This window comes from Ranitomeya variabilis, chromosome 6 (assembly GCF_051348905.1).
Source record: "Ranitomeya variabilis isolate aRanVar5 chromosome 6, aRanVar5.hap1, whole genome shotgun sequence".
Classification (NCBI taxonomy): domain Eukaryota; kingdom Metazoa; phylum Chordata; class Amphibia; order Anura; family Dendrobatidae; genus Ranitomeya; species Ranitomeya variabilis.
This window is the reverse complement of record NC_135237.1, coordinates 428,262,577-428,284,120: the sequence shown is the minus strand read 5'-3', so window position 1 is coordinate 428,284,120 and position 21,544 is coordinate 428,262,577. Positions and strand designations below refer to the sequence as shown.

Here is a 21,544-nt window from a genome sequence, read left to right as displayed (position 1 = left end):
TAATAAAAACAAGTACAATAATCTTGAACAATACAAGTCATAACTGGTGCAGTAGGAGAGAGGACCCTGCCCGCGAAGGCTCACAATCTACAAGGGATGGGTGAGGATACGGTAGGTGAGGGTAGAGCTGGTCATGCAGTGGTTTGGTCGATCAGTGGTTACTGCAGGTTGTAGGCTTGTCGGAAGAGGTGGGTCTTCAGATTCTTTTTGAAGAATGGTAGAAAAAATGACAGTTACCTGCTTGTCTAACCTATTTTCTGGACCTGCAATTTTTTTGTGTTGTAACTTAACTATAAGAACCAATAATAGCAATGCTACTAATGTTAGGTTGTAGAAATAAGAATATACATGTGGATCTACAAACTAGTAGCCTGCCCTAGTCGCTCATTATCTAACTGTTTGGTGCTTGGAAACATTAGCCTCTTATAAACATTACTAGATGGTGGCCCAATTCTAACGCATTGGGTATTCTAGAATATGTATAGTAGTATATTGCACAGCCCACGCAGTATATAGCACAGCCCACGCAGTATATAGCACAGCCCACGTAGTATATAGCACAGCCCACGCAGTATATAACACAGCCCACGTAGTATATAACACAGCCGACGTAGTAGATAGCACAGCCACGTAGTATATTGCCCAGCCACACAGTATATTGCACAGCCACGTAGTATATAGTACAGGCCACGTAGTATATAGCACAGAGACGTAGTATATAACACAGCCACGTAGTATATAACACAGGCCACGCAGTATATAACACAGGCCACGTAGTATATAACACAGCCACGTAGTTTATTGCAGTATATAACACAGCCCATGTAGTATATAACACAGCCCACGTAGTATATAGCAATGTGGGCACCATATCCCTGTTAAAAAATGAATTAAAATAAAAAATAGTTATATACTCACCTTCCGTCGGCCCCCGGATCCAGCCCAGGCGTTTAGAGATGCTCCTCGCGACTCTCTGTTCCCTAGAATGCATTGCGGCAATAACACGTGATGATGTAACGGTCTTGCGAGACCGCTACGTCATCATTTCGCAAGACCGCTATGTCATTGCCGAAATGGATTCTTGGGACCGGAGCGTCGCGAGGAGCGGGAAAGGAGCCGTAAGGTGAGAATATAATGTTTTTTTATTTTTTTTATTATTTTTAACATTATGTTTTTACTATTGATGCTGCATAGGCAGCATCAATAGTAAAAAGTTGGTCACACAGGGTTAATAGCAGCGTTAACGGACTGCGTTACACCGCGTTATGCCGCGGTGTAACGTAGTCCGTTTAACGGACTAAAAAAACCTATGTGCCCGCTGACTGGAGGGGAGTGGAGGGGGCACTGACTGGAGGGGAGTAGGGAGGGGCCAATTCGCGGCTGGACTGTGCCTGTCGCTGATTGACCAATCAGCGACCCAGGATTTTCGCGACAGACAGATGAAAGTACTCCTTAGGCAATTATATATATAGACTAGATGATGGCCCGATTCTAACGCATCGGGTATTCTAGAATATGTATGTATGTATATAGCAGCCACATAGTATAGCACAGGCCACGTAGTATATAGGAGCCACGTAGTATATAGCAGCCACGCAGTATATAACACAGCCCACGTAATGTATAGCACAGGCCACGCAGTATATAACACAGGCCATGCAGTATATAACACAGGCCACGCAGTATATAACAGTGGCCATGCAGTATATAACAGTGGCCACGCAGTATATAACAGCCCACGCAGTATATAACACAGCCCACGCAGTATATAACACTGCCCACATAGTATATAGCAGCCACGCAGTATATAACACAGCCCACATAGTATATAGCAATGTGGGCACCATATCCCTGTTGAAAAATGAATTAAAATAAAAAATAGTTATATACTCACCTTCCGGCGTCCAGCGAAGCTGTCCCGATGCGCTCGCGAGACCGCTAAGTCTTCTGGGTAATTTTGCAATGCATCTCTGGGAACGGAAGCTGGCGGCAGCCGCAAGCGCATCGGCGGACGACGGAAGGTGAGAATAGCAGGTTTTTTGTTTTTTTATTATTTTTAACTTTAGATTTTTTTACTATTGATGCTACATAGGCAGCATCAATAGTAAAAAGTTGGTCACACAGGGTTAATAGCAGCGTTAACGGAGTGCGTTACACCGCGGCATAACGCGGTTCGTTAACGCTGCCATTAACCCTGTGTGAGCGCTGACTGGAGGGGAGTATGGAGAGGGCGCTGGGCACTGACTGGACGGAAGTAGGGAGGGACTAATTTTCGACGCGGGATTTCCGTGACAAACAGACGGAAGTGCCCCTTAGACAATTATATATATATAGATAGGGATTATGTACAGGAAAATACAAATAAAGAAGCTCACCATGCCAGTATTGTTTGGGATACACTGGAAAGTTGATGAATTTGTGACAGTTCCTGCCGGTGAAGCTCAGCTACTGTAAAACCGACGAAGAAAAAAGGATTTTCCAAAACTTCCATCCATAAAATGTATTTTTTTAGACATTAATTTAATAACAGGAAGATCCATCATGATTATAAAACCTTACATGTTTTTGGCGTACACCATGTCCTTAGTTATTCGCCCTCCGGCATATAGTACCGGAAAATCCTTTTTTCTTCGTCGGTTGTGCATAAAAATACTTGGAGTTAATTCTGTTTTATCTTGTTTTATATGTTACACTGCAGCTTCCTCTGTCGCAGTATTGTGGTGGACAACATGAATCGCGTTGCAAAGTTTGAGATGTTTCCGGACACTGAAATATGTGTGACGGCATCATCAGTCAATTTCCTACTGGTGAGTTCCACATTTCCAAATTTCCACCATTGCCAGTGCATAGTGTGATCCTCTCTACGGGCTCGTGCAGACAAATGTATTTTCGATTCGAAAGGCATCCGTCACAACATTGCATCGCACTCGGACCAATGTTATGCTATGGGGCCTTGTCCATGTCCGAGGAAAATACTCGCTGCATTGTAGCTATACAGCTATACAATTTTACTATACTTTGCACTATTATTATTTAAATATGAATTCCCATGGAATCGATTTGTATATTTCGACAAGAATATTCGTTACTTTATTTCCTTTGATTGTTACCTCTTGTGTTTCAGCACACTGTATGTATCATCCCTGTGGAGGAGTTCTCCGTTGAGTATGGAGAGCCAAAGGTGCGCTGTATAGCAGCTTATGGACGAACCCCTGCCCAAAGGTAAATGTATATCTCTAAAGGGCTTGTCCACTACTTTGAAACTGATGATATAGGGTTACATATGTGATACATCTTAGATTGGTCGTCTCTACCTGCGGGCACCTCCACCGACTAACCGTGATCAGCGCTGATTGTGGCTTCTTCCATTGTTTAGTGGCTGCTGCTGATGTCCATGACAGGCATATTGGACAGAGCTGGCCTTACATTGTGTACACCCAGCTGCCGACGGAGCTTATAACAGCTGATCAGTGGGGGTGCTGGGCATCAGATCCCCCCCAATCTATTGTCATTACAGGTCCTCAATATCAGAGAATTGAACAAGCCCTTTAAAATTTTCATTCTATTTTGTTAGGGGCAATTTTAGTTTGGAGCAAGAGTATCTTTTATTTTGGTAAAGAACTTTTATTCATCTTCTATGTATAAACTAGATTTTACAGACTCAAGCACAGAAGGACAGAACCACCCAGTATGCATGTTACAGCCGTATAGGCGCCATGTACTTGGCTGTGCTGTGTGCCGGACATCTTTATGACAAATCTTCTGATTCATACATTTTTGGTGGGAGCTTTGTTATACACCACATTTTCTTCCCTTTTAAAGTTCATGTTTAATTACGTCCTTTGAATTTATTTTTTGTAGTAGATTGAGCATAATGTGCATGAAAAAAACACTGAGACTGGATGTAATGATGATAATTTTACGTTTAACTTATATTCTTCTTGTCTTGAAGTCCTGTTTGTATCCAGTCTTCAGTCTATGAAAATCCACCTCTATCCTTATTGCTGGACCCCGTTAAAGATGTTATAGATTCTGGTGGGCAGAGGAGCACAGTACAAGAGCCTGTCCATGGAGCAGGTCTTCCTTGGCACCAGGGCAACAGAGTCTTGCTGGCAGCACAGCAGGTATTTGATATGCTTTGTACTGTTGCTAGACCTATGGCCGCCTGTAACAGCGCTGCAATGGTCATGTTACACTGTGACCTTTAGGGTAAGTGCACACATTCAGTATTTGCAGCATAAAAATCGACTGCCAATCTTCTGCAAATACTGATGTGCTGGCAGAAAAAAAACACAACATAGAATCAGGTGCTTTTGACTCGTTTTGGTTCATTTTTTGCAATTTTTTTCCATGGATTTTTGCCATTTATTAGTTTGGCTGAAAACATGCTGCAGATTTAAATCTGTTTAAAAAATCTGCAAGGACAATATAAGCAACTTGTGCATGCGACTTCAAGAATCTAGTTCACTTTGCTGATGCTAGGTAATCCTCCAGGTTTTGTGACAAATCTGAGCAGAAAAAACGGAACAAAAATGCAGCAAAACCACAACGTTTTACAGATCCTTGGGGTATCTGCACACATTAGGTATTTGGTGCAGACATTTCTGCATCTCTTGGCAGGAAAAATGCTGCGTAAAATGAGCGCTTTTGTGCTGCGTTTTTTATATGCGTTTTTGGTGCAGATTTTTTCCCATTCATTAGTATGGGTGAAATCTGCACCAAAACACTGAAAGAATTGACATGCTGCAGATATAAATCTGCTGCAAATCTGCAAGGAAAATTAAGCAACATGTGTAGAAGTTTTGTATGGCTGTACAATGCATGTAACAATTGATAATATGGAAAAAAGTGAAAAGTATGCTGAAACAAAGATGGCCTGGTTGGTTGACCTTGATCTAGTGTGCATGGCCAACTTTTCCTACATGCCCACAAATTCTGAGCTTGTATGGTATATTTATACTAATATTAGTTTTAATTTGTCTGCTGTACAGAATCAGATCATTTTGGGCAGAAGAATCCCTAATACTGGGAGGTATGTCTTCATTGTCCATTACTACCAGAGTCAGAACCCAACATTTCCAGTGTCTGTGCTGGTTGACAGTGGAGCACAGTGGTCAGGTATGCTCCTTCATATATGGACATTTTCATCTTTTGTAACAATTGTGTGAATATGTGGTATTTTATCAGGTACTTTCAATGCTTCATATTGTCCTCACACTTTTGGATGCCGAGATCTGGTTGTTGCTGGCAACCGTATCAGCCTTGATGTGACCAGCCCAGATCTGTCAGTAACTGTGACAACTCCAGCAGATAAGCCCCTACACTTGGTGAGTTAAGACATTGATTATTTTCAAAAGATAATGCTAGATTAAAGAGTAACTAAACTTTTTTTTTTTTAAATAATTTTGTAAAAGTATTGCATGTGACCCGAGTCTATTTGCCTGTCTTTAGCTGCACTGATATCAGAACATATTAATTAGGAGTACAGATGATGGCAGTGAAAGGATCAGCTCAGCCCCTGTGTTTTAGACATTTTTGCATATTTATTAAAAAAGAAAAACTGAAATATCAATAAAAATCGCGTTGTTCATGTCCTCATGTGCGGACTAGTGTGGTCCTAGGAGCTGGAATTATTTTAATCATATGGAGTAAAATTTGATCAATTTTAAAGAAGAGCTGGAATATCATCTTTTTTTTCACTTTGAGTTTGCCAAAAGACATGTGGGAGATTCTTCAAATGTGTGCTGGACGGTGCTGTGGCCAGATGAGACCTAAATTGAAAAATTTAATTTTTGGTGGCTAAATTTTTGGCCACCAAGTTAAATGTTATGTCTGGCGCAAAACCAACGAAGCTCATCACACCAAGAACACCATTCCTACAGTGAAACATGTTAGTGGCAGCGTCATGCTGTGGGGATGTTTTTTGACACCAGGGACCGAGAAAATGGTCTGAGTCGAAGGGAAGATGGATAGTGCGAAATACAAGTATATTCTTCAGCAAAACAATTTTCAGTTTGTCCGTGATTTGAGAATGGGACAGAGTTTCACCTTCCAGTAAGACAATGACCCAAAGTATTCTGCTAAAACATCACTTGAGGGGTTTAAAGGGAAACTTGTAAATGTTATGGAGTGGCCTAGTCAAAGCCCCAATCTTAATTCGATTGAGAATCTGTGATTAGATTTGAAGATTGCTATTCGCCAGAGGAAACCATCTAACTTGAGGGAGCAGGAGCAGTTTTGCAATGAGTAATGGGCAAATATCCCAGTGGCAAAATGTGGAAAGCTCATAGAGACTTACTGAAAGGGACTTGCAGTTGTAATTTCCTCAAAAGGAGACTCTACAAAGTACTGTCTTTAGGGGGATGAATAATTATGCATGCTGAAGTTTTCAAGCATTTTATCCTATTTGTTGCTTGCTTCACAATAAAAAGAAAACCAAATGTTCACAGTTGTAGGCATGTTCTGTACATGAACTGATGCACACACTCAAAAAAATAAGTGAAATTCCAAGTTGTGAGGTAAGAAACACAAAAAATCCCAAGGGGTGAATACTTTTTCAAGCCACTGTATGTTTCGTACACATATAGTGTTCTATGCTCATTTCTTGTGCTGCACTTTAATTATAGTTTAGGTGTGTAATTGGATCTTTAGGGATATCCGACGTTGCACTATATCGTAATATTTAGGATGTCAACCTCCGCGGATAGGTAGGTACACTTTAGGGATTACCAGGGAATTCTTAGTCCACTTGTTCCTTATCCCATTAAGTATTTCTTGGGCCTAATAAACTCTGTATGTATACAGACACACCTCTATGATTTTTTACATTTAAAGTGTTTTTGAGAGTTTTATTGATAGTTAATAAATGTTATATTTTATGGGTCTATTTCTTGCTGGTTTGATAACTTATTGGGGCCCCACTTTATACAATATTTTGTTTTTACCTCCCAACAAGCCCAAGTATTAGTTCAACATCATGAGGATATTGTTCTTTTTCAGGAATCTATTCTGCTTGTGCCTGTGGACAGCTATACTCATGACATCTTGCTGGAGAAACCACTGGATAAATCTTTTGACTTCATAAATATATGCGGAGAAAACAGCTTCTATGTTGAGTAAGTGTAATTCTCTTGCTTCCAGTTTTATCTGTTTTTATTTTAGCTTTAATTCCATTATATTCCTTATACTAATCTCTGTACACTGAATTCTGTCTCCTTAAAGGGCCACTGTCACCCCCCCCCCCCCCCAGCCGTTATAAACTAAAAGAGCCACCTTGTGCAGCAGTAATGCTGCAGTCTAACAAGGTGGCTCTTTTAGTTTTTGATTCATTTATTACCTCAAAAAAGCGTTTTAAAAATTGGTCACACATACCAGATATTATACCGGGAGGCGGTCCGAAGCGTCCTGTATGAATCCCCCAACTGCCGTCACTCATCTCTTCAGGGCCGATGGTCCCCGCCCCCTGAGCTCTGTTATCGTCTGAAATCCGGCGCCTGCGCTGTTCTTTCCTGCCTGGCGCCTGCGCAGTGTTTATTGTGAGTCACAGCACAGACGCAGGGTGCCTGACTGCGCCTGTGCGGGCAGTGCGGCCGCCCTGTTGCTGAATCCCCGCCCCGCACTGTGTTATTCATTATGCACAGTGCGGGGCTGGCATTCCTGGGCATGCGCACTGCACTGCATGTATATACACTAATCCTCACCAGCTTTTGGAATCTGGCAGCCGAAAATAACAATTCCGGAAGGCGGGGGAGCAGGGGGAACGTCAGACAAGGGAGAACGTCCGAGATGGGGGAGGGCCTGAACAGCGCAGTGCAGTGCGCATGCCCAGGAATGCCAGCCCCGCACTGTGCATAATGAATAACACAGTGCGGGGCGGGGATTCAGCAACAGGGCGGCCGCACTGCCCGCACAGGTGCAGTCAGGCACCCTGCGTCTGTGCTGTGACTCACAATAAACACTGCGCAGGCCCCAGGCAGGAAAGAACAGCGCAGGCGCCGGATTTCAGACGATAACAGCGCTCAGGGGGCGGGGACCATCGGCCCTGAAGAGAAGAGTGACGGCAGTTGGGGGATTCATACAGGACGCTTCGGACCGCCTCCCGGTATAATATCTGGTATGTGTGGCCAATTTTTAAAACGCTTTTTTGAGGTAATAAATGAATCAAAAACTAAAAGAGCCACCTTGTTAGACTGCAGCATTACTGCTGCACAAGGTGGCTCTTTTAGTTTATAACGGCTGGGGGGGGGGGGTGACAGTGGCCCTTTAAAGAGCAGAGGAGCTGCACTGCACTCTGTTACATATACAGCTGTGCAAGGTCCATAAGGGTGCAATGTGTAGTCTATGAATGAGAGAACAATCGCACCCAAGCACAATCTAAATATCTCAGTTTTACCATCACTATTTTACAAAAAGCTAGAACTATACACAAAATTGATATTTGTGTTGTATACGTGGAGGGCAATGTCATGTCCGATATAAGAAGATCCTCATATATGCTTTGTGCATGCCGCCAGCACTCCGAGCAGTGTGAATGGCGCGCTCTCAAGGTATGCACGAACCCTTCAAAGAGAAAGAGAACCGGGCCTCTAGCGCCACCTGTTGGAGATAGCAATCCTATACTAGAGTCATTATCGACAAATTCTTTAAAGAGCCTGACCATGTAACTTAGGCTATAAAGGGAAACCAGGATCTTCTCCAAAAGGACAAAAATAGTAAAATTTGCAGACAGCTGTTTCAGAGTTTGTTGTATGTGAAGGGAGAGAGCAGGGTTTTCTCTGATATTCCTATGGTGAATGGTGGATCCTGTGTAATCAGCTGTGTACACAAATGTTGTTTGTCATTGTATCCTGCCTCTGCTGATAAGGAGCCCGCCGAAATGCTTCCTGAAAGGACTGGCAGCATAAGGCCATGTTCACACGATCCTTTTTTTGCTGCGGATCCGCAGCTGTTTTGAGGCTGCGGATCCGCAGCCGTTTTCCATGCAGGGTACAGTACAATGTTACCCTATGGAAAACAAAATCCGCTGTGCCCACTATCCTTTTTTTCGCAGGCAAATCCGCACGGATTTGCCTGCAGAAAAAAAGAAGTACCATGTCTATTCTTTCTGCGGATTCCGCTCCTGTTTTCAACATGCACCAATAGGAAAGTGCTGTTGAAAACCCGCAGAGGAATCCGCAGAAGAAACAGTCGGAAAATCAGCAGTGCTGTTTTGCACTGCGGATTTTCCAAATCAGGACCTGAAAAAAAAAGGATCAAAAAAAGGATCGTGTGAACATGGCCTTAGACTAAAAAAGTGGCCACTGTGAAATGGCAAGATTACTAATAATGTTTTTGTTGTTTGTTTGTTTTTTAGAAAGATTGTGATTTGATGAAAAATAAAATATTGACTTTTTAAAAACAAATATAGCACAAAAAACTGATTTAAACAATGTAGTTTCCTGATGATAGCTTCCTTTTGAGGATAAACAGATAATATAATTACGGTAGTACTGTATGTTCATCATATTTTAGCAGAACAGATGCAGAATTTTCATTTCCAAATGTGCTGCTGCCACCTTGTGGTGACTGACGTTACTCATCTTACAGTATGTGTGATACTTTTGATCTATGTAATTTTCTGCTCTGTTTTGGCAGAATCATCCATAGAGATCGTACCAGCATTCTCAGTACAAATATTCCAATATACTTCATATACTCTAGTGGAGCTTTTGCAAAGTGCAAAAAGTCCACAATCAGTTTTTGGATTATTTGCAGAATTTAGATGACAAAAAAGAGACGTAATCATGCTCTCTATATACAGCATGTGTGTATCCTGGCACTGGTGGCACGTGGGCACAGCCAGCCATAGTTCTTCCATAACCGTGTCAGTCTCAAAGCTTTGCACGTGTTGATGGATTTGTAAATAATCCTAGTTTTTATAGTTTTGGATCTCCCTTCCCTCATGTCTAATCTACTGATAACTAGTAGACGCCTGATATGAGACATATAATGCTGACGACACCTATTTACCTTCATAAAAGAGCAATGACAAATGAGTGAATTATTGACGATCTGTGAATATCTGCACTGGGAAATGATTAACATTTGCTCACTTTATCATTGTTTTACACAGTAATCACCACCTATGTAGGACAGGGGTGGGAAATCTTTTTTTCTGCCAAGGGCCATTTGCATATCTGTACCATTCTTCGGGGCCGTACAAATTGCACGCTGAGTCTGCCCACAAAGTACGACCTGACGCTGGTGTAAGGACATAATCCTTCATTACACGCGCCTCAGAGTTTACAATAGTGTACACGTGCTCACAGAGTGAGAAGAAATGAATGGTGGCCCAAGCACTCCGACCCCTAGAATGTGCCCGGGGGCCGGATAGAAACTCATCAAGGTTCCCCACCACTGATGTAGGAAGTCATAACGTTCTCTTATATTTTTTTGGCTTTGTCGCACATACCAGCCCCTCTTTTCTCTATTATCACATTATTCCTTATAAATAAAGGTGATGGTGTCATTAATGGGGTGTAAGGCAGAGGCTTTCGTGTATGTGTGGTAATAGGACAGTGTCATGTCGGACGCTGTTCACACTAGGGCGTCCGACAGACAGCGGTAATTCCTCTTTCGTCCACTATATGCTCAGTGGCGCCGGCTAGATTGATCCAGATTGTCTGGGGTTAATCTGGCTGGTACTCTGGTTGGAGGCTTAGTCACGCCCATTGCCTTTAAATAGTTTTTCTGGGCTTTGGGCGTCGCCGATTATAGCTTGTGTCTTGTGCATGGTGATCTCGGTCTGGAGTGGTGGTCTAGGAGAGGAAATATCGTATCTGGTGGTATATTATCCTTCGTTATATTTCTCCTTCCTATATTTGTATTGTTTTGCCCTGTGCACATTATAGTGTTTTCCTGTGTGTGCGGCGTGGTGCGTTTTTAGTTTTCCCTGTCTGTGCTTTCTGTAGGGGTTGGTGTGAGGTCTTATCACTGGGTGGCGGGTGTAGGTTTCAGCTTAGTACTAAAACAGGACTCCGGGTCAGGCCTGGCGGCCCAGACAAGCACACCTTCATGTTATGGACCTGGTGGTTAGGAGCACCTGGAATGACCTGATGGTTAAGCTTGAATACAGGACAAGCTCTGGGAAGTGGGAGCTCTGCTGACCGCAAACCCTAATCCTATCAGCACACACTAGAAACAGCCGTGGAGCGTACCTAACTCTGCCTAGACGCCTCTTCACAGCCTAAGAGCTAACTACCCCTAAAGATAGGAAATAAAGCCTTACCTTGCCTCAGAGAAATTCCCCAAAGGAAAAGGCAGCCCCCCACAAATATTAACTGTGAGTTAAGATGGAAGTCACAAACACAGGAATGAAACAGGTTTTAGCAAAGGAGGCCAGACTTCACTAAACAGATAGAGAATAGAACAGGTATCTTTGCGGTCAGCACAAAAAGACTACAAAAGACCACGCAGAGTGTGCAAAAAGACCCCCGCACCGACTCACGGTGTGGAGGTGCCACTCTGCATCCCAGAGCTTCCAGCTAGCAAGGCAATATCATGATAGCAAGCTGGACAAGAAAACAATGAACAGAAAAATAACTAGCAGGAACTTAGCTTCTGCTGGAGTAGACAGGTCGTCAGAAGGATCCAGGAGAGATCTGAACCAGTACTAAGACATTGACAGCTGGCATGGAGTAACGATTTGAGTGGAGTTAAATAGGGAAGCCAGCCTAGCCCTAAACGAGGCCAGCAGAGGAAGGAATCTCAGAACCAGCAGCTCCACTCACAGCCACCAGAGGAAGTCCATGGACAGAACTCGCCAAAGTACCATTCATGACCACAGGAGGGAGTTCGAGAACGGAATTCACAACATCTTCAGTGTAAACTCTGGGAGAGGGACAGACAGGGTTTCCCTAGTTTGAGGGATATTGCAGGGGCCCGGGTAATCAGCTGTAGTCTACCCAGTACCCCCGTGACAGACAGTGATCCAAGATATTCCAATGTAAAAGTCTTTATTTTGGCAACTTACAACATAAAAGCAAACGTTATCCTCCGGATTGCAGCTGGATCATCCATAACAGTCCGTAACACTCGGTTGTTGTGGGCGACTACACCACCGTATTTCTTGTAGGTGTGTCAGTGGCTTCTGCCTGTGTTCACACTCACGCAGACCTATCATACACTGAGCTCCTGCCCTGTACTTGCCTCCCAAGACCCAGAGTGGAGGAAGAGATCCGTCCCACTACCAATCCTACAGATCTCTCAAAAAATAAGAGCCCATGTCAGGTTTTCTTGTATCTGACTTGGTCAAATAGTTTGACTAAATCCACTCTTTCTTTTATTTTGTATTGTAACCACAGCTGTGGCTGTAATTGCCATGCAGGGGTTCAGTATGCCTCTAGACGCACCCTAGGAGACACATAACGACCCTCATAGATGATTCCCCTAACTACCTCACATGGGTTTATTGCTTGTGTTCTAAACATTGCAGGGTGTAAATATGCTTATAAGGGCTCAATCAGACATCAGTGATTTATCGTGACTGTTTATATGCCAAAACCAGGAATGGAGCATAGAGAGAAAAACTGTAATTGAAGATTGACACCTGTTCTATGTTTTGGAGACACTCCTGGTTTTGGTATACAAATACTGATGAAAAATCACTGAAGTCTGAAAGAGACAGAACAAGCCACACACATCACCGGGATCCGACCCCACTCAAGTGCTGCAGCTTCTGTTCTTGCCAGTGGGGATGACATCCTGGCTACCAGTGACCTGACCTTACACACAATCAGAGGTCTCAGTAGTCTCAGGTCTCTGGTGGTTGGGACACCATTACTCCCATCCTAGTGGAGACCATCGAGGTGTGACGGATTCCGGCGGTAAGTATGACTTCTTCCTTTTGTCAGCATCCAAACTTCTCCACACAATTTATTCTTATTTCCTGTCTTGCTTGCCACCTTTTTGTTCCTGTTTATTTTACCCTTTTCAGATTTGTATCTTCTATTTTGTAAAATTTTAGACAAAAAACATGGCCACCTCCTCATTTGGTTATTCATAGGCAGAATGGGTGGCTTGGAGGCAGCAGACATTGAAGGGCAATACAGGGAAGAAGCCCAAATTTCTATAGGATTAGCAATCCAAAGTATGTGTTGTTATATGTTGTTATACTGTTTCAGTTTTTAAGAAGAGCCACACTTTCTATTGTGAAGTCGGCAGCATAAGGATTTTTTTTCCAACTGTCTTAATAGAACAATAGGGTATTTATGATACATACTTTTTTTCCTTTAGTCATTTTTCCTCCCCTGAATTCTGCACAACTTCAGCAAGATCTTTAGTGGCATATTACAATGATGGAGCAGTGCCTTGTGGATGCCACGCAGAAGGATCCACAAACCCAGTGTGCAATCCATTTGGAGGACAGTGCACTTGTAGACCTAACATCATTGGAAGAACTTGTAGCCGTTGTGCTACTGGTTACTATGGATTTCCACACTGCAGATGTGAGTGAAAGTTGATTTTACCATGTATATTTGTTCATTTAGTTTTTTGCCTGTACAAGTCAGGGTTGATGGTTGGACCTACTGTACAAAAGCCTTCCTTGATTTCAGAGATCAGATGCTAAACATTGTCCTCCTGAAAATAGATTGGTAGACTGCTAGTTGTTTTGTTCCTCTCTTAGAACTTTATAACGTTCCCTGTACTGAAATGAATCAATGCTCTTTTAAAGTTCTCACTGAAGTTAAAGAAACATATACAGCCATGAAGAAGACATATAAACTCCATGAAAATGTTACACTGGTTAAGACTCAAGTCTCTTCTAACCATGACCCACCATACATTCCCGAGAAGCTAACAAGTCTGTTCACACTTTGCATTTTTTCTGTGTTTTTTTTCTGCAGGCAAAACCACCTTTCTTAGCAGTAAGAAACTTACTGAAAAAAGCAGGTTTTGCTTTTTTGTTCTGTTTTTTTTTTTTGCTGTGTTTTTGGTCCTATTTTTGCTGCATTTTTGTCATGGTACATTTGCTCTTGTGCATGCTGATAAAGTTTAGTGCATAAAAAAAAATTTGATTCTACTTCATCAGGTTTTGGCACCAAAAACTGATATCTGAGTTTTTTCAGCTTTTTTTTCAGCATTTTTTTCACCACACATTTCTGAAAGAAATGACTAGCTCCATTCTGCAGAAACCATGGTTTTGCACAAAATACTGTGGACAATAAACAAACAGTGTGCATGTGATTTCTGAAATCTCATAGACTTTGCCGGTACTGTAAAATGCAGCTGAAAATTTCCATAAAAAAAAAATGCTTAAAAACCCCTGAAAAAACGCAACGTGTGAACATAGACTAAAAGTTTGCAGTTTGTAACGTGTAAGCATTGGTCTTTTTTATCTCTTTACTAAAGTAATTTTTGATGAAGCACTCACTTAACATGCAAATATTTTATTCACAATTTAGCATGTACATGTGGTCGTCGCCTGTGTGATGAAATAACCGGAAAATGCATCTGCCCACCTCAGACAGTCAAACCTATGTGTGAAGTGTGTGAACAACATACATTCAGTTATCACCCGCTCCTCGGGTGTGAAGGATGCAACTGCTCCAGCACAGGAGTCATACAGCCATTACGGCCAGAGTGCGATTCTACAAGTGGGCAGTGCAGGTCGGGTACCAGATTTATTTTGTAATGTTTATTTCTTTACCTATGTTCACACACTAGGGCATATGGGATTTTAGCTATGAAATGGTTACTTTTGTTTTACAGGATTCTAAAACACTTCCAAAGTTTATGTCTGGTATTGTAGCACAGTTACAATAAAGTGATTGGAGCTGAGCTGTGAGATCACACACAGCCTGTGGTCTGGCAGGTGTTGACTTTGGAAAAAAATAGCTACCGTATGTTTTTTTTGGACAACCTCTTTAAAGGGATTTCCCAGGCTTGAGAAACTGATGATCAAAAGTGAATGGAGCTGAACTGTACTGCAGTTCCGCTCTTATTTACTTTACTAGGAGCCGAACTGCAGTCCTCAGGAATGGCACTGCACAGTGTATGATGCCGTGCTGTTTGGTTCCATTCATGGTTTGCATCTGGCTGCCGAAAGTGAAAAAAATTGTTAAATCGACCTCACAGAACTGATATTAAAAGACTTATTTTAGGGATAGGTAATTTCTAATTATAGGTCACATATTAAAAGGATAGGTAATTTCTAGTTATAGGTCACATATTAAAATGCCTAATTGTACCTTCTGTATTGTAATTCACGTCTATAAATATTAGTTGGTAGGCCAAGTTCACACGTTCAGTATTTGGGCAGTATTTGAGATCTAAGGCCGGTGTCGCACTTGCGAGTGTGATGCGAGAAACTTGCGTGAGTCTCTCTCCTCAATACCTGGCACTGCCGCCGGCAGGACCGGAGCGTGCGGCTGCATAGAAATACATGCAGCTGACCGCTCCGGTCCCGAGTGCCGGGTATTGAGGCGAGAGACTCGCGCGAGTTTCTCGCACTGCACACGCAAGTGTGACCCCGACCTAAAGCCAAAATCAGGAGTATAATAGAGACACGTCACCACTTCTGCATTTGTCACCCACTGTGGGTTTTGGCTTACACATACTGAGGTAAAATACTGCATGTATGAATGTTGGCTAAGCCCTATTTTTGTATTTATCACTGTAGATGGTGGTCTGCAGGAGATACACTGAAGGAATTTACTGACATGTCTGAAGGAAATGATAATCTATAGTTAATTTATTCAGATTTTTAAGTGTATCCACTCTGTGTATTACACTGTAACTGGTACGGTACGTCGCCGCTTTTGTGTCACAGATGTAAGCCCAGAATAACCGGCAGACAGTGTAACCGATGTGCCCCTGGTTACTTCCGCTTTCCTGAATGCATTCCTTGTGACTGCAACTCATATGGGACTGAAGACCAGATCTGCGACCATCACACAGGGGATTGCCTGTGCAAGGTATTATATGTATTACTTAAAAAATCTCTTTCTACTTATGTATTCTTATGTTATTAACCCCTGCAACCCCGAGCCTGTTTTCACTTTCATGTGAAGGCCTCACTTTATGAGGTAATATGGTAACTCTGGAACGCTTCAAAAGATCACACTGATTCGGAGATTGTTTTTCCGTGACATATTGTACTTCACGATAGTCATAAAATTTATTCGATGTGACTTGCATTTATTTGTGAAAAAAATCGAAAATGTTGAAAATTTTGCAGTTTTCAAACTTTTCATTTTTATGCCCTTAAATCAGAAAGTCATGTCACACAAAGTAGTTACTAAATAACATTTCCTGATGCCAGAATTCCATTTATATAATGACTTATCCAACTTTAAGATCAATTTCTCTAAGTCGGAAATCCTAAATGTTAATATCCCTTCGTCTACAGTAGCACCCTTGAAAAATACTTTTTGCTTTAATCCACTTTAAAATATCTGGGGATCTTCCTACTAAGAGACATAGATTTTACATATTCGCTTAATTTCCATAAACAACAGCAATTGGGGAGGGAGAGCTGCACAAGATGGACGAGGAACACTTTATGTGGTTCGAGAGAAGTGTGATATTCAAAATGAACATTTTCCCCCAAATTCTGTATGTCATACAGGCCCTCCCTATTAGGATTCCCTCGTCCTTATTCAGGAGCTTAGCTTCGTTTCAAACCAAGTTTATTTGTTTCCGACCAACCTCCTCCTATTAGAAGAAATATATTACATCGCTCCAAATCTTTGGGGTATAGCTTTGCCTGACTTCAGATCTTATTACATTGCTTCCCACCTCTCCAGGATATTGGACTCGTGTAGGAATGGTACTGGAAAGGCATGGGCCAGGATTAAGCAAAGTTTTACAAATATCCCTCTCATATTGGCCCCATGGTTTGCTCAAAGCTCTTAAAACACTTCCCACAATTGAGGCCACTTTGGCATGTTGTTCCCTTCCTGCAGTGCATGACCATATCATACCGCAATACTCTTATATGTTTCTCATTTAGGGTAATCCACTTTTCCCCCGGGCCTCAATGACAGTGTTTTCTAAGTTTCGACAAATAGGGGACATTTCAGAATTTGTCATTTTGAAGCAGGACACCTCTGGCTTTCAAAGGTCCATCTCCTTGGTATTTCTTTGCCATCCACCTTGGACATCTGAAGAGTAGATCAACTGCTGCATTTTTCTTCAATCACTCCCTCCTAGAGCCTTCTATAGTAGTGAGAAAATGACTTTTGAGGCAGCTGGACCTCTGAGGCACACCTAGTCATTTTCATACACTCTGCAGATTAACCCACCAGACCTTCCGGTTGCCAGGTTTCAGACACAGTGAGAGGGGGATTTAGGCATCTCTATCGAAAGATCAATGGAGGCAAATTTTCTCCCTAACGCATAGAGCGTCGATTTGTTCTTGTTTTCACAAGGCCAGTTATAAATTGTTATCTCGATGGTATAGAGTCCCGACTAGATTACACTGTTTTTCCTAAGGACAGCCCCATGCTTCTCACTTCTTTTTAGGACACAGTACTATCAGTGATATGAAGGTTCATGGATCTCACGACTGACCTGATTCATGCTCTTGTCCTTTTCCATCGCTACGACATCCCTCTGAAAACATACAGGCATTCTATACTGAGGCACCTACTTGTGACAGCTCAGGCGTGCATTCCCCTTCTCTGGATGAAAGCTACAGCTCCAACAACCGCCCTTTGGTTTTCTAAAATAAATGATGTGATGATGGTGATGGAAGGACTGACCGCTACAGCTAATAACTCTTATGATCGCTTTTATAAAACTTGGTGTTACTGCTTGGTTTTAGATCCTCTGCCGAGTATCGGACATATACCGAAGATCACTGAGCATGGAACCATTAGTCTTATCAACAATCCCCACCCACCCATCTTTCCTCCCCTAGGCTTTCTCATCTGCTTCCTCCTTTTTTTCTCTATCTGCTTCTTTCTTGGTTTACATCTTATTTTTGATTGATGTTATAAAGAAACTTTTTATTGGATCTTTCAAGTGTATAACTGTTGATAAGAATTTAGTATGACTAATGACCTCAATGTCAAGATGCTAAGTCACATTCCTTATGACTATCTATATGGACATAGTACTATTTTACTTGCCGTTATTTACGAATGTGGCACACTCAGTGCCTTAAGTTCTTGTTGTTCTTATGCACTTTAATAAATGAAGACATTGTTTAAAAAATAAGTCACATTTCCCACATGTCTACTTTACATCAGCACAATTTTTGAAACAACATTTTTTTTGTTAGGAAGTTAGAAGGGTTAAAAGTTGACCAGAAATTTCTAATGTTTACAGCAAAATTTAAAAAAACATTTGTTTTAGTCTACATGACAGAAAATACCCAAAAGTGACACCATTCTAAAAACTGCACCCCTAAAGGTGCTCAAAACCACATTCAAAAAGTTTATTAACCCTTCAAATGCTTCACAGTATTTCCTATCCTTTTACATGTTTGTCATACTTAAATGTTTCAGATCACCAAACAAATTTAAATATTAGACAAAGATAATACAAGTTAGCACAAGATGCAGTTATTAAATGAAAGTCTTTATTATTAAGGGAAAAAGAAATAAAAACCTACAGGTCTTTGTGTGAAAAATTGATTGCTGCCTTCTCTTAAAACATAACTGTGCGTTATCACAACTTTGGGAAGATGAGTTCAAATTCCCTAGCCACACCCAGGCCTGATTACTGCCACACCTGTTCTCAATCAAGAAATCACCTAAATAGGACCTGCCTGACAAGCAATCCCCGCATGTGTTGTGGCTGTCGAACAGTCATGAGACGTGCAGCTGCGGGGACTCGAATATATTTTTCGAGCATGCCGAAGTCACTCTGTTAGCACACGTGCATGCTCGGATAACAGCTTATCTGAACACATTCGCTCATAACTAATAGTTAGATCTAAATACCTATCCAGTGATTTAGGTATTTTTATTTGCGCTTTTGTTAGGTATCATGTATATCATTGTCATGAAGGAGGTAGTATCATACTCACTGGTCGTTGTCTTCTCCCAATTTCAGTGGTGCCCTGATCCGTTCTGGTACCACGTGACTATATCTGTAACCTATCAGATCACTGTGTGGAATGATGGTTACCCTCTCATTGTAAGTCTTTAAAACTCAGGACAAGGCTCTCTAGTCTCGTTCTGATACTCATGGATTTGCATTCTGAAAATACAAAAAGCGACCTCTGCTCCAAACAGCAACTACTCTGTGATTCGGCAGGTCTATTCAATCACGTGGTGCAGAAACGGACCTGAAACAGCGACCAGTGAGTATATTACTACCTTTGTGACACTCGCACACATGACACAAAACAAAGGGAAAAGTTTTAAAAAATCACTGGAGAGTTACTTTACATATGGAAAATATGATTCAGAAAATAAAATTATCCAAATTATAAGGTTTTTTATGCCACTTAGTTTTATGTATTTTAAGATACAAAGTACTTTTTCTAACAGGTGATAATTCTATCAAGCCTATGTGTTAGGTAATATACCAAAGCAAGATAAGCTAAACCAACATGCATAATAAAAAGCTGAAAAGGCAAATAAATATTCACAATCGTTTCCTAACTAGCTTGCCAAAGCAAAGCCTGATGTCTCTTACGGTGTACAGTATAGACTTCATCTGTTTAATGTAGAATCAGTCATTTCTATAATGAGTTAGTTTTGTGAGAAATTGAAATGAATCCTGAGAATTGAAACATGAGCCAACATTTCTCCACCAGAACATAGCAATGATTGGGAGATCATGGGTGAAACCTTCTCATCACCTTTGGCATCAACAACACTGATCACTCAAAGCTGCATGCTCTTGATCATGACAATAGTCTGGGAAAATACTGTTCAAGCAATAACTATTATTGCAATGTATACAAAAAGCAGACAGCAGGGGGCGTTCTTCTCCTCCTCCCTGCTTCATGCGACATAAGCCTTGGAGAGATTGCATCTGTTGTGTTCCTCGACTCTCAAGAATGAATATCTGTGTTCTGCAACCTGTAGCTCTGAAGGTTCAATGAAATTACATTTCCAAGTTGTCCCTGACAGCATGCAGCCTGGACCTCCTTTGATGTTATCATTATGACATCAAAAAACCTCCTTACAGTGGTGTTCTCTAGTTTAAAACCTATCCCCAACTGCATAATAGGGGATAAGTTACCAATCGTTGGAGGTCCAACTGCCAAGGGCCCCGCCGATCCCAAGAAGAAGAGCCTCAGTCAAATGTAACAGAGGTCGCTTATGTGCAATACCGCTCCATTTATTCTTAAAGGGAACTTGTCACCCTTCCAGGGCGTTTTTAAGTAAAAGAGCCATCTTCAGCAGCACTAAGGCTGCATTCTGTGAAGGTGGCTCTTATGTTTCTGATCCCTAGTAACACTGAAATATTGACTTTTATAAATTGCGCCCTATACCTGTATTGAGTCACAGAGGTATGATGTCTCCCCCTGTTTCAGCCGCTTCCCAGCTGTCCATCATGCAGCTCTTGCGTCTGTGTTGCTGTTACATGCCTGATGCCTGCACCCATTATTATTATTATTATTTATTGTTATAGCGCCAATTATTCCATGGCGCTTTACATGTGAGGAGGGGTATACATAATAAAAACAAGTACAATAATCTTAAACAATACAAGTCATAACTGGTACAGGAGGAGAGAGGACCCTGCCCGCCATCTCCCTCCTCCTCTTTCTCTTTCCTCCCTCGGCAGCGTCTGATGAGCTGAGCTCCCCACATGCAGCTCACTGGCAGGTCAGCTCATCAGACGCTGCCGAGGGAGGAAAGAGAAAGAAGAGGAGGGAGATGGGGGCAGGCGCCGGGCATGTAACAGCAACACAGGAAGCGGAGCACAGACGCAAGAGCTGGATGATGGACGGCTGGGAGCTGACCTGCCAGTGAACTGCATGTGGGGAGCTCAGTTCATCAGACGCTGCCGAGGGAGGAAAGAGAAAGAGGAGGAGGGAGATGGGTGCAGGCATCGGGCATGTAACAGCAACACAGGAGGCGGCGCACAGACGTAAGAGCTGCATGATGGGCGGCTGAAACAGGGGGAGACATCATACCTCTGTGACTCAATACAGGTATAGGGCGCAATTTATAAAAGTCAATATTTCAGCGTTACTAGGGATCAGAAACATAAGAGCCACCTTCATAGAATGCAGCCTTAGTGCTGCTGAAGGTGGCTCTTTTTCTTAAAAATGCCCTGGGGGGGTGACAAGTTCCCTTTAATGGGAGCTCCACAGATTGCTAAGTGCATCGCTCGGCTGATCTTCGGCATACCTATTAGAATGAATGGAGAGGCAGTGCGCAATATCGACCTCTGCTCCATTCATTCGGGCTCTTCGGAGCCCCAGTTCTCAGCACCAGTGGGGACTACATCAGTCATACCCCCAGCGATCAGAAAGATATACCCTATCCTATGGATAGGAGATAACTATCAAACTTGTGAACATCCCTTTAAATGTAATATTATTGTTATAGTGTCTACAATATAGCATAAAAGTGATCAACAGCATCCAACACTGATA

The 21,544-nt window shown here is 42.1% G+C and overlaps 1 protein-coding gene across 1 annotated transcript in view; it reads left to right on the top strand.

Annotated features, from left to right (window-relative positions):
• The window catches only part of LAMA3 (laminin subunit alpha 3), a 287,589-nt gene that overhangs the window by 183,135 nt on the left and 82,910 nt on the right, over positions 1–21,544 (top strand). Inside the window, exons 27-35 of the mRNA XM_077270374.1 lie at positions 2,699–2,807; positions 3,125–3,222; positions 3,953–4,124; positions 4,992–5,118; positions 5,188–5,327; positions 7,000–7,115; positions 13,273–13,484; positions 14,442–14,646; positions 15,809–15,953. Coding sequence (XP_077126489.1) covers positions 2,699–2,807; positions 3,125–3,222; positions 3,953–4,124; positions 4,992–5,118; positions 5,188–5,327; positions 7,000–7,115; positions 13,273–13,484; positions 14,442–14,646; positions 15,809–15,953 — 1,324 coding nt within the window. The remainder of the gene's footprint in view (positions 1–2,698; positions 2,808–3,124; positions 3,223–3,952; positions 4,125–4,991; positions 5,119–5,187; positions 5,328–6,999; positions 7,116–13,272; positions 13,485–14,441; positions 14,647–15,808; positions 15,954–21,544) is intronic.